Here is a 15,506-nt window from a genome sequence, read left to right on the forward strand (position 1 = left end):
CTTAATTCTGCTGTCCCCTGGGATTGCGATGTCGGTGATCCATACTTTCTTTTTCTCCACAATCAGGATGTCTGGCATACTATGTTTCAAAACTCGGTCAGTCTAAAGTCAGAAGTCCCACAGTAGTTTTGCTTGCTCATTTTCAACAACTTTTTCAGGCTTATGATCCCACAATGGTAGATGGTAGTTCTGGCACAAGTTCCAGTGAATAATAATAATATTATTATTATTATTATTATTATTATTATTATTATTATTATTATCATCATCATCATCATTATTATTATATCAATACAACACAGCAAACGAGATCACTATGCTAGATTTGTATTATTATTATTATTATTATTATTATTATTATTATTATTATTATTATTATTATTATTAATTATTATTATTAATTATTATTATTATCATTATAATCATTAATAATAAAAAGAGATAATTATAATTATAGTTATAGTTACAATTATTGTTATTGTTATCGCTTTTATTTATTTTATTTATTTATTCGATTTTATGCCGCCCTTCTCCTTAGACTCAGGGTGGCTTACAAGATGTTAGCAAATAGCACTTTTTTAACAGAGCTAGGCTATTGCCCCCACAATCTGGGTCCTCATTTTACCCACCTCGGAAGGATGGAAGGCTGAGTCAACCTTGAGCCAGTGATGAGATTTGAACTGCTGACCTTCAGATCTACAGTCAGCTTCAGTGGCCTGCAGTACAGCACTCTACCTGCTGCGCCACCCCGGCTCATTTTACTCATTAAACATGAAACTCAGTCAACAGAACATTTAAAGAAGTGCCACAAATACCACTGACTGGTGCTCATGGTTGATACGGGTTGCTGACAGCATCCTAGGTATCAACCAAGTTGAATTTTCTTTTGGGTGGAGAAAACCTGGAAGCTTTCAGATGTGGATTTTCCCAGATGTGCCAACATGACATCTCTAATAGAATGAAACTCTGAAGAATGCCCAGCCTGGGAGTCTTCTTTCATTGTGGGTATTACTTGGAAGCATAACAATTATCTAGTTTAGGTAACAAAATTTCTGCAAGAAAACAACCAAGCTCAGAGAGCGCCAAGGACCCCTCGTTTCAACTACAAATATTCTCCTTTATCCTTCTTTTCTTTAAACACAAAACTCTGGGAAAAAAATAATTACAGAACAGGATTTTTTAACATATGTAAAGATTGTCTCCATGGACCGAAAATTTATATTCTAAAACATGCCGTCGTGCATAGAGAAAAGAGAAGCATTTATTGTATAATTCTACGCATTCGTAAACAGTTTCTTTTTTTAAACAAAAAAGTCAGTAAAGAGTGAATTCCTTGCAGTGTATAGCAAGGGGTGTTTCAAATGTGTTTATGCAGAATATAAAAGAAGATTATCGGGCTTTTTCTAACAGAGATTTGAGATGAATATTTACTTGGGATTTGAAACGTCTACCCAAAACAAGGTCGCGGGAACCAAAATTATCTCCAGCCATTTTAAACGATTTCGGTGCAGCTAGTAATTAAAATGCATTGTTGCCTAATCTAATTGTCCAAATTGTAATCCAAGAAATCCTACCTGTAATTGCAGAGCTTCGTGATTTTCCAGCCCCTCCACTATGTTAGCAAATCGTTCTCCATTATTTCTCTCAGCTGCAATTGTTATAGCTCCTAAAATTTTGTCGAGCCTGTAACAGAGATTTATTTCAACGGGTTGTAAAAATATACACGTATTTTAACAGGCTATTCAAAAAAAAAATCACACCTCGGATTCTTAAAGGCCCTTTCTGCCTCTTTGGTAGCAAATTGATTTAAAAACCAACAGCTAAAAAAGCAATCTGCTACTAATCAAGGAAATAAATCTTTTGAATTTGCTTGTTGTTAAATAAAGTCAGGTTGTTTAAAGTTTGGATCCTTTAAGTCAGTGTTTTTCAACCAGTGTGTCGCAAAGCTCAGAGAGACATGATCAGGTGTGCCGCAAAGCTCAGAGAGAGAAAGAAAGCAAGAGAGAGAGAAAGAAAGCAAGAGAGAAAAAGAGCGAGAGAGAGAGAGAGAAAGAGAACAAGAGAGAGAGAAAGCAAGACAGAGAGAAAGAAAGCGAGAGAGAAAGAAAGAAAGCGAGAGAGAGAGAGAAAGAGAACAAGAGAGAGAGAGAAAGAAAGCAAGAGAGAGAGAGAAAGAAAGCAAGAGAGAGAAAGAAAACAAGAGAGAAAGAAAGCAAGAGAGAGAAAGAGCAAGAGAGAGAAAGAGAACAAGAAAGAGAGAAAGAAAGCAAGAGAGAGAGAGAAAGAGAGGGAGGGAAGGAGAGAGAGAGAAAGACATACAGGGAGGGAGAGAGGGAGAGAGAAAGAGAGCAAAAAAGAGGGGAAGGAAGGAAGAGAAAGAAAGAGGGATGGAGAGAGAGAGAAAGAGGAAGGAAGGGAGAGAAAGAGGGAGGGAGAGAGAAATAAAGCCCCAGGGTTTCGTAAATGTAAAAAATGTGACGCGGCTCAAAAAAGGTTGAAAATCACTGCTTTAAGTAACTAACTTGAGACACTTCAGGGGTGAAAAATGATTCTATCCTGTATTTCTCCTTTCGGCTCATAGACTTGCCTATACTCATAGGCTCATAGGCTCCCTATACTTGCCTTCAGAAATTAGCCCAAATCAAATAAAATACCTTTGTTAGCCTTGTTGCAAGAGATCACAATAATTGGGACTGTGATTTTCTGGTTGCACTTATTAATGATGGCAGTTCTGGCCAGCAGTGGTTACCATCATTAAGTGAATATCCCACAGTCACATGGTCACAATTAGCAACCTTCATTGCTGGCTGTTCACAAAGTCAAGGGGAAGGGGAAAGCCAGCAGGTTACTATTCAGTTGTCAGAAATAAGTGTATTGCTTGAGGTAACATTACAATGCAAGTAAATGGTCTGTAACCATAGGAAAGGTGTCAGTATGTAATCATGGGTTTGCTAATTATGCTGCAACCTGATTGGCTGTAACCTATATAAAAGAGGTAACATCCTTGCATGGGTGTTGTTTGCAGTGAATGGTTTGTTATAGTGGTTTTTTTATTTATTTTATTTATTCATTCATTTCTCCAATACACAAATGCATAGGAAGAAGAATAGACATGTAGTAATATATATAAGGGTAAAGTGAACTTAGAGGAGAGGATATATGAAAGAAAGAAAGAAAATATATATGATAAGTGAGAGAAAGGAAAGACAATTGGACAGGGGACGAAAGGCACACCAGTGCACTTATGTATGCCCCTTACTGGCCTCTTAGGAACCTAGAGAGGTCAATCATTTTTTGTAGTTAATGGTTTGTTTTAGTGATTTGTAGCTAATGGTTTGTTATAGTGGTTTTGTGAGTTAGTGGTTTGTGATTTGGTGGTTTAGTGCTTAGTGGCTTGTGGGTGGTTGCAGAGTTGGATGCAATAGTGGTGTATTGTGATAGTTTATTTAGTTTATCGGACCAGAATACCTTCAGAACCGTCTTCTGCGGCACGAATACCAGCGACCGATTAGGTCAAACAGAGTTGGCCTTCTCCGGGTCCCGTCGACTAAAAAATGTCGTCTGGCGGGCCCCAGGGTAAGAGCCTTGTCTGTGGTGGCCCCGGCCCTCTGGAATCAACTCCCCCCCGGAGATCAGAACCATCCCCACCCTCCTTGCCTTTCGTACGTTACTGAAGACCCACCTATGTCATCAGGCATCGGGAAATTGAGCCCCTGGGTTTATATTATTTATGTATGGCATGTGTTGTATGGTTCTAATAATGGTTTTTTAGATGTTTTTTAAATGTATTAGATTTGTTTCCATTGTTGTTATTGTTGTGAGCCGTTCTGAGTCTCCGGAGAGGGGCGGCATACAAATCTAATAAATTAAGTTAAATTAAATTAAAAATCATTTAGAGAAACATTTTGCTAAGAAGAAAAGTAAAATATATATTTTACAAGAAAGCCTGCTGCAGTGTTTTTCATTGAAGATTTCAATTAGGTAGAGTGGTTAACTGTGGCTAATTGGTGGGGTTGCCTTCCGCCTGCACAAAACTCTCCCCCAACATAAGTGAGGACCTCATTTGATTTCATTTCCTGCTGGCTCGGCCATGAACTTTGCATATGAAAAGCCAGCAAGGAAGCTTACAAATCGTGATCATGTGACTATGGAGTACTACGACAGTCAGAATTTCATAAACACCACTCGTTCAGCGCTGTAGCAAATTCGAACGGCCTCTGAACAAATGGTTGTGAAACAAGGACCACCCACTCACCCAAATGCTGCTCTCTAGCAATTTGCACAAGCTCTGTTTGATCTTTTTTTTAAAATTAGATTTGTATGCCGCCCCTCTCCGCAGACTTGGGCCGGCTCACAACAGTAATAATACAATATATAGCAAATCTAATAATTAAAAATTGCTAAAAAACCCTTATTAAAAAGAAACATACCTACAAACATACCATGCATAAACTGTATAGGCCCGGGGGAGGTGTCTCAGTTCCCCCATGCCTGACAGCAAAGGTGGGTTTTAAGAAGTTTACGAAAGGCAAGGAGGGTGGGGGCAGTTCTAATCTCTGTGGGGAGCTGATTCCAGAGGGTCGGGGCCGCCACAGAGAAGGCTCTTCCTCTGGGTCCCACCAGACGACATTGTTTAGTCGATGGCACCCGGAGAAGGCCAACTCTGTGGGACCTAACCGGTCGCTGGGATTCATGCGGCAGAAGGCGGTCCCGGAGATCAAAGGGTGCATAGCTCTGACCCATGGAAACAGCAATGGACTGGCCTGCAGTGCCTCTGCCGGTGAAAACAGAGTTCAGTAGGTGCAGCTCCCCACAGGCTCTGTTTTCGCTGGCAGAGAGCTGCAGAAGGCGGTCTTGGCCGAAAACGGGACCATGGAGCTTGTTTCGCTGGCTGAGGCCTCATTCCACCACAGGAGCCCCTGACACGACTGACATCATACAGAATATGCCCACCTCCCCCCCCCCGAGGTCAAACACAACCTTGTTGCGGCCCTCAATGAAAAAAGGTTTGATGCCCCTGATCTAGGAGATAGCAGGGGTGTTCATCCTCCAGTTGAGCAGTCATAAAAGAACCCTTAAATCTCTTTGGAAGTCAAGGGCCAAGAGGAAACATAGGGAGGTCAACGCATTAAAGCAAAACTAAACCGATAATGACAGTGGGTTGCCCCTAAAAGTAGGGTTCATGAACTCATTTAATTAATTAAATGAATATCTCCAGGACCGCCTTCTGCCGCACGAATCCCAGTGACTGGTTAAGTCCCACAGAGTTGGCCTTCTCCAGATCCCGTCGACTAAACAATGTCGTTTGGCAGGACCCAGGAGAAGAGCCTTCTCTGTGGCGGCCCCGACCCTCTGGAACCAGCTCCCCCCGGAGATTAGAACTGCCCCCACCCTCTTTGCCTTTCGTAAAGTTCTTAAGACCCATCTCTGCCGTCAGGCATGGGGGAACTGAGACATCTCACCCGGGCCTATACAGTTTATACATGGTATGTTTGTGTGTATGTTTGCTTTTAATAATGGGTTTTTTAGTGTTTTTTAAATTATTAGATTTGTTCTTACATTGTCTTTGTTATTGTTGTGAGCTGCCCCGAGTCTACGGAGAGGGGCGGCATACAAATCTAATAAATGAATGAATGAATGAATGAATGAATGAATGAATGAATGAATGAATAAATAAGTTCTGTGACTTACATGTTTTCTTCTCCAACGATGCAAATGGCAGAGAGTATTTTCACGGTTTCAGTCATCATACTTGGTTGCTTTGGATCAATTGCTCGGGCAAGTAGAAGAAGGCTTCGTTCATCTCCCAGTATTCTTTGTAGTCCACACTTGGAAGGGGAGAAGGAAGATTTAAAAGATATGAAATTGCAGCACACTCATTCATCCATCCATCCATCCATCCATCCATCCATCCATCCATCCATCCATCCATTTGTCAATCAAGTATAGTAGTTTATATAAACATAACATAGAAAGTAATGTTAAAAAAGACAATAGAACAATAGAACAGGGATAGTAGGCGCAATGGTGCGCTTATGCACGCCCCTTACAGACCTCTTAGAAAAGGGGAGAGGGTCAACTGTAGACCATCTAAGGTTGAAGATTTTGGGGTTGGGGGAAGAACCAACAGAGTCAGGTAGTAAATTCCAGGCGTTGATCACTCTACTGCTGAAGTCGTAAAACCAGAAGGACATTTTGGTTTCTCTGTGTTTTTCAAGCCTTGAAATAACGTATGAAGCTGTTTCGGCTTAACCCAAATTCTTTGCGGCAATATTAAACGACAGGCAAACCATCATCGTTAGCAGATCAAATTTCCATTTCATTAAAGTCTTCTCTTTCTTTAAAGAGAGCCATTCATTACCAGTTCGAGTGAACCTATCTGAAGAAGAAGAAGGGGGGGGGGGGACCCAAACCCAGCCAGGGCTGAAATTCCTACCTTATTATTCATAAACGCTTTGAGGCACTGTATAAGCTTATGTTGATTTTTCTTGTCAATACTTTCTTGCCTGAAAATTAATAATAATAACATTAAAGTAATGTTTCTATATTAATCACTCTCTTTGCTTCCATTCATTACTTCTTATAGGTTCTCTACTTACTGTTTCTTATCAAGAAGTTTTTCAAGGACATCCAAGAGTAGCCCGAGGCCTTCATGTCCAAAATTGTTGACCCAACTGTAAAAAAAAAAAAGTAAATTCCAAATTAGTTCATGTTTCTTGCAGAAGGTGAGGAGGGTGAGGGCAGTACAAATCTCTGATTCCAGAGAGCTGGAGCCGCCACAGAGAAGGCTCTTCCCCTAGGCCACGCCAAGTGACATTGTCTAGTTGACAATGACCCAGAAAAAGCTGACTCGGTGGGATCTAACTGGTCGCTGGGACTCATGGGGCAGGAGGTGGTCCGAGATATATATATATATATATATATATATATATATATCATTTTTCTAAAGTACTTTATTTACTGACCCACTATGTTTAAAAAACTATAACCATTTGTCAGAATGCTATTCCCTATTTTTTAAAGAATGCCTATGCAGGCAAATTCACCTTTGAAAGAAATCTAAAAACCTTAGCCTTACAATAATTACATTTATTCTAATTGTATTTTTTCCCCTCTCTACTTCCAGAAAGTATTATTTTGACGTTTATATGCCTGATCCTCAGGTTCTTCCAATTTTCCACACAGATGAACTGCCACACAAATACAAATAATTAAAATGAGCAGAGACACTTACAACACCCTCACAATGACAATGCTGCGTTTGATTATTTCAAAGAACTTATACTCAGCATCTAAAGTTTAGTTCTTGAATGGGAGATAAATGAGTAGGGCATTACATGTGTCAACATCCGTAACATCCTATTAATGGTTTAAGCTTTCTGAAACTTTAGACATCCACTAAATATGGTTTCTGCTCCAAAAATGTACAACTGCCATCCTTTCCCCGCTTTTTTGATAAAACTCTAGGATTCTGGACACTGACATGAAGAACAGCAAGAAGCAACAATTAAATCTAGAACACCAGAACATTTGAGCAGTTGGGTTTCTCTATGTATGTTCACATATTTATTGGGTTACCTTTGGCATGCAGGCAAAAGTCAAGTCACTAGATGTCTCTGCAGAGCCATGAAGGTTAAAATTGATTATCAACTGAGAATCATTTCAGAACATGCATTTAAGAACATAAGAAGAGCCATGCTGAATCAGGCCAAAGTCCATCGAGTCCAGCATTCTGTGTCACGCAGTGGCCCACCAATTGTCCATGGGGATCTTGAGCAGACAGAGAAGGCAAAACCCTCCCTTTCCCTTGACCCCCAACAAATGGGACCCAAGGAATCCTTCCTGCCTCAACCAACATAGAGGCGGCACATGGACATCTGTTTCAATAACCACCGATACACTTGGCATCCATGAATCTGTCTAATCCTGCTTGAAACTATTCAGGCTGACAGCTGTCACTTCCATAAACCAATGACCCTCTGGGTGAAGAAATATTTCCCTTTATTTGTCCTCGCTTTCCTTACCTATGAGCTTTAGGGAGTGCTCCTTCGTCCTACCCTGTTTCCCCGAAAATAAGTCACCCCCGAAAGTAAGACATAGGAGAGGCTTCATAGAATTGCCTAATATAAGGCATCCCCCGAAAGTAAGACATAGGAGACCTTTCGTTTCGCAACATTCCTGAACAGGCTATATATAACACTGCTGTCCATAAATTGCATCCCCAAAAGCTGCATCAATTAGTTTAAAACACATCCAATACGCATCCAACATGCGGCTGCATGTTTGGATGCATTTTTGCTGCAGCAGGATACAGGATACAATTAATTGGGGAAAAAAAATAAAACATCCCCTGAAAGTAAGACGTAGCACGTCTTTGGGAGCAAAAATTAATATAAGACGCTGTCTTATTTTCGGGGAAACACGTTAGTATTGTGTGATAGAGAAAAGGATTTTTCTCTATCCACCTTTCTATCCCATGCATGATTTTACACATTTATACAATTTTTAAAGAGACCAGGGGATGAAATTCAACAGGTGCGGCAGGTTCAATAGAGCCAGTAGCGGTGATTATGCACAGTTCGGAGAATCGATAAATTTCACCATTGGACTGGCCCCACCCCACCCCTCCCACTCCTTCGTGGGCTCATACACACAGAGCAAATATGAGCTGGAGGCAAAAAGCAGCCAGGCTGAACGCTAGAAGACTTGGCCAAACTTTTCTGTTGGTTCTGTGGGCGTGGCTTGATGGCCATGGTTTGGTGCCCTGAAGGGCTGAAAAAAAATTTACTACCACACTATGGGCGTGGCTTGTTTTGTGGGTGTGGCTTGCTGGCCATGTGACCAGGTGGGAGTGGCTTGACGATCATGTGACCAGGGTGGCTTAAAGGTCATGTAACTGGCTTAAAGGTAGCCAACTTGATGTCATTCATGTCAAGGGTTAGGGTGCCTGGCCTCTCCTCGCCTCAAAGAGATACAATTGCCCTATCTTTTACTGAACGTCCAAAATATACTATTTAATGTGTATATGCCATATGTGTACACCATATTACACACAGGCACAGAAAAATATACATTATCTACTATATAAACTGTATATGTATGTACACACACACGCAAGCACAGATCTTCTAAAATCATACACATTCAATCTCATTTACTACGATAGGAAAAACATACCCGGAGCCCAGAAAGGGAAAAAAGGAAAAAAAATCAAATTTTTTTCTACCGGTTCTGCGTACCTGACCAAATTTTTTCTACCGGTTCTGCATACCTGACCATACCAGTAGGAGCCCATCATTGATTTGGTGGGGTGGTGCCGCCCCGCTTACCATGACTGACATCAAGTAGGCCATGTCCACTCAGTCACATGACCCCACCATCAAGCCACACCCATCAAATCACGCCCACAGAACCGGTAGCGGGAAAACCTGAATGACACCCCTGGAAAGAGACTCAAGAGAACGCTAGAAGACTTGGCCAGGATCAAAACACCTACAATATAACACAGTGAGGTTAGGACAACGAAGGGGCTCCAATAAATTCATATAACTAGCATAATCCACACAAACCGTTTTCAATTTTCTATGACATTTGAAGGGCCCTGGCTTTTGTAGCTCTGGAAGCTAAATTTGCAATGATGATGTCATTCTGGAACATTTGTCCTACAGAAGATCAAGCCTTGTGATCAAGCCTTTTGCCAGAATTTACATCAATGATGAAAAACTGGTGGCCCCATTTTTTAAAGTTGGAAGGCCCTCAAAATATAGGAAGGAAAAGAAATCCTCAAATTCAGAGAGGGAGGGGGGAAGGAGGGAGGGAAGGAACGAAGGAAGGAAGGAAGGAAGATGGGAAGGAAGGAAGGAAATATGGAAGGAAAATGGGAAGGAAGGAAAAAAGGAAGGAAGGAAGGAAGGAAGGAAGGAAGGAAGGAAGGAAGGAAGGAAGGAAGGAAGGAAGGAAGGAAGGAAGATGGGAAGGAAGATGGGAAGGAAGGAAGGAAGGAAGGAAAATGCACTGCTCAAAAAACGAAGGGAACACTTAAACAACAGAATATAACTCCGAGTAAATTAAAACTTCTGTGAAATCAAACTGTCCACTTAGGAAGCAATACTGATTGACCATCCATTTCACATGCTGTTGTGCAAATGGAATAGTGCAAATGAAATATTCAATGAGAATATTTCATTCATCAGATCTAGGATGTGTTATTTGAGTGTTCCCTTTATTTTTTTGAACAGTATATTTAAAAGATTATGAACACTCATCACTCAGGGTAGTGATGGAACAAGAAGCGAAATTTATACAGAGTAAGTGAAAATATTAAAACATTTACAGAGATATTTTCTAACAGAACCCAACAATACCAAATTCAGCTGTATGTCAGAAGGAAATTTCAAAGTCAGCTGAACAAAGACAGCGGCTGAAACTACAGAAGCAATTGTGAGCACCGAAATATAGATAAGCCGAAGCATCGCCCTTTAACAAAAAAGGACAATGAAGAGTCAAAAAAAAAAGACAAATAAAAGGCAAAGTATGGGGAAAGTTTAATGCAGTCTTGCAAAACAGAGATAACACTCATTGGTGAAACAAATGCTAGAGCAATTAACAGGCCCAGGGCAAAACTGAAAACAGTTGATGGAATTGGTGTCTTACACTCAACAATACAAACAGTTTTGAGCAACTCTGAAAATAGGTCTCCAAGGACTCAAGTCACCTTTCTCTACCTTTATTTGGGAAGTGACATCTCAAAGTCATATTCACTCAAAGTTAGGTGGCGGTTGATTTAGTAACAGTCTGGTTTGAATAACTGTCTGCTTTGGCTCTGCAACCCAACAAGACCAACACAGACTTTCAAGGATAATCAGAACTACAGAAAAAAAAACAATTGCTGCCAACCTGCCTTCCATTGAGGACTTCTATACTGTATGAATCAAAAAGAGGGCTGTGAACATATTTACACATACCTTGCATCCTGGACACAAATTGTTTCAACATCTACCCTCAAAACAGCACTATAGGGCGCTGCATACGAAAATAACTAGACACAAGGATATTATTCCCAAAGCCATCACTCTGCTAAATAACTAATTCCAAAAACACTGTCAAACTATTTACTAAGTACTCTGTATTATTATTATTATTATTATTATTATTATTATTATTATTATTATTATTATCATGATCATGATCATCATCATCAACTTTCCTATTACCTATCTCCTCCATTTATGACTACTGTATAACCTTATTGCTAGTATCTTTGTTTGCTAGTATGATTTGACTGCTTATTTAATAACCTATGACTTGCAGTAAGTGCTATATCTTATGATTCTTGGTAAATGTATACTTTATCTATCTATCTAATGTATTTTTAACGTACACTTCAGTATATTTAGTGACTTTTAATTATTAGATTTGTTATATATTGTACTATTACTGTTGTGAGCCGCCCCGAGTCTACGGAGAGGGGCGGCATACAAATCTAATAAATAATAATAATAATAATAATAATACATTATAAGTATAAAAATAAAACACAAGCATATATCCTTCGCATTCTATAAAATGTATGTATGTATGTATGTATCACATGTTTTTTGCTGAAATTTTAAAATTAAGGGAGACTAGGATGGCACCATTTCGGCCTTGTTCTGGCCTCATCAGCTAGCCACACCCTTACTGGGAATTTGATCTGGCAGCTTCTGCCTTGTAAGGCAGAGAATTAACAGCTGAGCCACCAGACCTGATCCCTTCAGCTCTGTACCAGGGAGGGGCTATATGATGGCTCAGCTGTTAATTCTCTGCCTTACAAGGCAGAAGCTGCCAGATCAAATTCCCAGTAAGGGTGTGGCTAGCTGATGAGGCCAGAACAAGGCCAAAATGGTGCCATCCTAGTCTCCCTTAATTTAAAATTTCAGCAAAAAACATGTGATACATACAGAATATAGTTGTCGGCTATGAATAAATTAACTGCCTTGAAATGGCCCTGGGTTGGGCCTAGAGGCAAAAAGGAGCTGTGACGTTCCTTCAATATACCAGGGTGATCCAACATTATATATATTTATATATATATGTAGATTGTTCTGAGTTCGGGTTTTGCCCTGTGTAATGTTTTGCATGTCTATGCGACGTTTCGGTGAAATCACATTCACCATCATATATGTATATGTATATGTATATGTATATGTATATGTATATGTATATGTATATGTATATGTATATGTATATGTATATGTATATGTATATGTATATGTATATGTATATGTATATGTATATGTATATGTATATGTATATGTATATGTATATGTATATGTATATGTATATGTATATGTATATTATATATATATGTGTGTTTTCGTAAATTTTCACGGGTGTATGTATGTAGATTGTTCTGAGTTCGGGTTTTGCCCTGTGTAATATTTTGCATGTCTATGCGACGTTTCGGTGAAATCACATTCACCATCATCAGGCTGAAGTTTCAAGCTTCGTGCTGTTGTAAAATGGAATTTTACAACAGCACGAAGCTTGAAACTTCAGCCTGATGATGTTCTTAGAAGTAGATTTTAAACAGTTCAATTGTGATGAATACTGCATGATAAGGTCCAGTGAGGAAAGAGAATGTATTTTTCAAAGAAATAATAAATGGCAATTAATGTCAAATGGTATAATACCAGACCAAGGTTCCCTATTGGTAAACAAAGTAGGTCAAAAATGAGAATTGTTATTATTTTCTTTCTACTGGAGCAGGACAATGCTAGCAAGTACAACAAAGGGCAATTACAGATGGTACCTTGGTGAGTTATTTCAGATATGTTAAGATTTATTGCATAATTTACTTAACGTCTCTGGGTAGGACCCGCTTTTAAAAGCTCTGTGCAATAAAGTTATTTTTCATCCATCTATATACATTTTCATGTGGTTTATTATTTTCAGCTGCTCTTCGGTTGCCAGGGGGTTAAGGTGTCACTATAAAATTTGAATTTGGGTTTTATTATAATATTCTCCTTCAATTTTTGGACAAAATGGGAGGAGGTCTATTCTTTTAGGAGGCCTATTATTCCAGTTTAATATCTATCTTCAAGAAATCAGTGTTATTTCTGCCAAAACATAAGGGAAGGAACAGCAATGAAAATAAAAATGCAATACCATTACAATGAAAATACAATTGACCTAGGACATTAATAATTTTCAATGGCCACTGAAAATATGTTTGGCTTCCATAACAGCCAGGTCACAAATGTAAAGTTGTTCTGTTCTTGAGATCAGTAACTTGTAGTCATTTATTAAATTTATAAGTAGGGTAATCCAATTTCCATGAAATTCCCTGTAGAAGACATTCTATCTCATTCCATGTTAATAATGACTTAGCTCCTGAATGTAACATAATGTATTCAGCCATTCATAATTAGTAATGATATACCAGAAAACTATTCCCTTGTATAATTTCTACATTTTAGATACTTTTTTTCTTATTCTTTTGTGCTTTCTTCACTTATCTTTATCTGTTTTCTATTTTGTGTATAGATTTTCTGCAAAAGTGTTTCAAAAAAAATCTATTATGCAAGACCTCCTGAACTTTTCCAGCAGAAAACCACTGAACGAGAATTGGAAACAAGAAAGTTATGGGAATACACAATACTCTTCTCAAGAACTGAGTTTATTTCCAAGTCTCTCTGCCTGCATATTTTAAACTCATGTGTTTGAGTTATATACTTTCTTTCTTTGCCGAAAATAAACAGGAATTCTCAGAATAACAATGCACTTCTGTATTTTTACAGCAACGCTTTGATCATGCAAGTGTAAGCAGAACTATGCTATTTTTCCATGTATAAATTATTGCTAGGCAATGCAGTCATACAACATTTCCTTATTCTAGTATCAACCACCTGCCCCAAAAATGACTGCTGAAAAGTCACAAGGCTCAAGGTTGACTCAGCCTTCCATCTCTCTGAGATGGGTAACATGAGGACTCAGATAGTTGGGGACAATATGCTAATTGTGTACACTGCTTAGAGAGGGCTGGAAAGCACTGTGAAGCGGTATATAAGTCTAAGTGCTATTGCTATTTCCATATGCATACTTACTATCTATCATAAATCTGTCTGCCTGTCTGCCTGTCTGCCTGCCTGCCTGCCTGCCTGCCTGCTTACTTACCTACCTACCTACCTACCTACTTTACACCAGAGCCATGCTGGTACAGTGGTTAGGATACAGCTTTGCAGATACTGACCAGCTCAATTTTCCATGTTTCCGAGGTCAGTAAAATGGGAAGCAAGATTGTTAGGGGTAATATGTTGACCCTATAAACTGTTTAGAGAGGGTTATAAACCACTATGAAGCAGTATGTATGTATGTATGTATGTATGTATGTATGTATGTATGTAGTTAGTTAGTTAGTTAATTGGTTAGTTAGTTAGTTCAATACACAATACATATTGAGGAGAATAGACATGAAGTATTATATATAAAGAAAAGATATTAAAATAGAGGAGAAGATATATGAAAGGGAGAAAAGATATATGATATATGTGATAAGGAGAGACTGAACTGTATGTACTTATGTATTGTGTGATTCAATATGTACTAAGTGATCCATCTATCTATCTATCTATCTATCTATCTATCTATCTATCTATCTATCATCTATCATCTATCTATTTATCTATTATTGAATTTAATTTAATTGAATTTTTATTGGGCAAGTGTGATTGGTCACACAATATATTTGTCTTGGTGCATATGCTCTCAGTGTCCATCCATCCATCCATCCATCTATCTGGGCTAACAATAAATTTCACAAGTAAAAAACCCAGGACTTGAATGAGCTTACAATGCATCATTAAAGCATAACTAGTTTAGTCCAGAAGAAGTTCAGAGCTTTTGTTTCATGAGAAAAATGCAACAGGGATGGAATTCCACTTTAGAGTTAGTGTTGGTTTTGGAGAGGAGGAAACAAACATCACCCATAGATTCATAGATGTTGGTTATCCTTAGAGGATTCTTACATTTCCAACCCTCCTTATTTTTATTTCCTGGATAGTCCAGGGGAAATTCTAGCAGGAAAAGGAGTTACTTTTCAACTTCCTGTTTAAGACAGAGGTAGCATTTCTGGAAAGAGGACTTGCCAAAATCCTTTGCATACCAAGTGAGGCAAACTGTCAAGGCCAGTTTAATGTATTCCAATTACAACGTTAAAGACAGCTTGAGGATAGGTTCTGAATGCAACAAGGCATAATATTAGCACATCAGCCATATGTTGGTGCATATAGAAGTATTCACAACTTACCCATCAACAGTGTTAATGTTCAGCCCTGTGCCTCATTTACCAGAGGTAAATAACAGGACCGGTCCCTTAAAATCTGAAGCTGAAGGAATAAAGAGCCTATCCTTCCAATACATTTTCAATGGAAGCGGCTTTTGACAAGTGTATGAGCATATCAATTTATAAGAATATCTACTGTGCTGAAGCCATTTGTTTTATACAAGTTGCTATCTCGTTTTTAATA

At 38.8% G+C, this 15,506-nt stretch overlaps 1 protein-coding gene across 5 annotated transcripts in view; it reads right to left on the bottom strand.

Annotated features, from left to right (window-relative positions):
• The window catches only part of DIAPH2 (diaphanous related formin 2), a 372,666-nt gene that overhangs the window by 274,513 nt on the left and 82,647 nt on the right, over positions 1-15,506 (bottom strand). For all 5 annotated transcript variants that reach the window (XM_070759878.1, XM_070759879.1, XM_070759876.1 and 2 more), the window contains 4 exons: positions 6,600-6,674; positions 6,437-6,506; positions 5,692-5,828; positions 1,575-1,683 (listed from right to left, as the gene is read on the bottom strand). In XM_070759878.1, the coding sequence (XP_070615979.1) occupies positions 1,575-1,683; positions 5,692-5,828; positions 6,437-6,506; positions 6,600-6,674 (391 nt within the window). The remainder of the gene's footprint in view (positions 1-1,574; positions 1,684-5,691; positions 5,829-6,436; positions 6,507-6,599; positions 6,675-15,506) is intronic.

Source organism: Erythrolamprus reginae, chromosome 8 (assembly GCF_031021105.1).
Source record: "Erythrolamprus reginae isolate rEryReg1 chromosome 8, rEryReg1.hap1, whole genome shotgun sequence".
Lineage (NCBI taxonomy): Eukaryota > Metazoa > Chordata > Lepidosauria > Squamata > Dipsadidae > Erythrolamprus > Erythrolamprus reginae.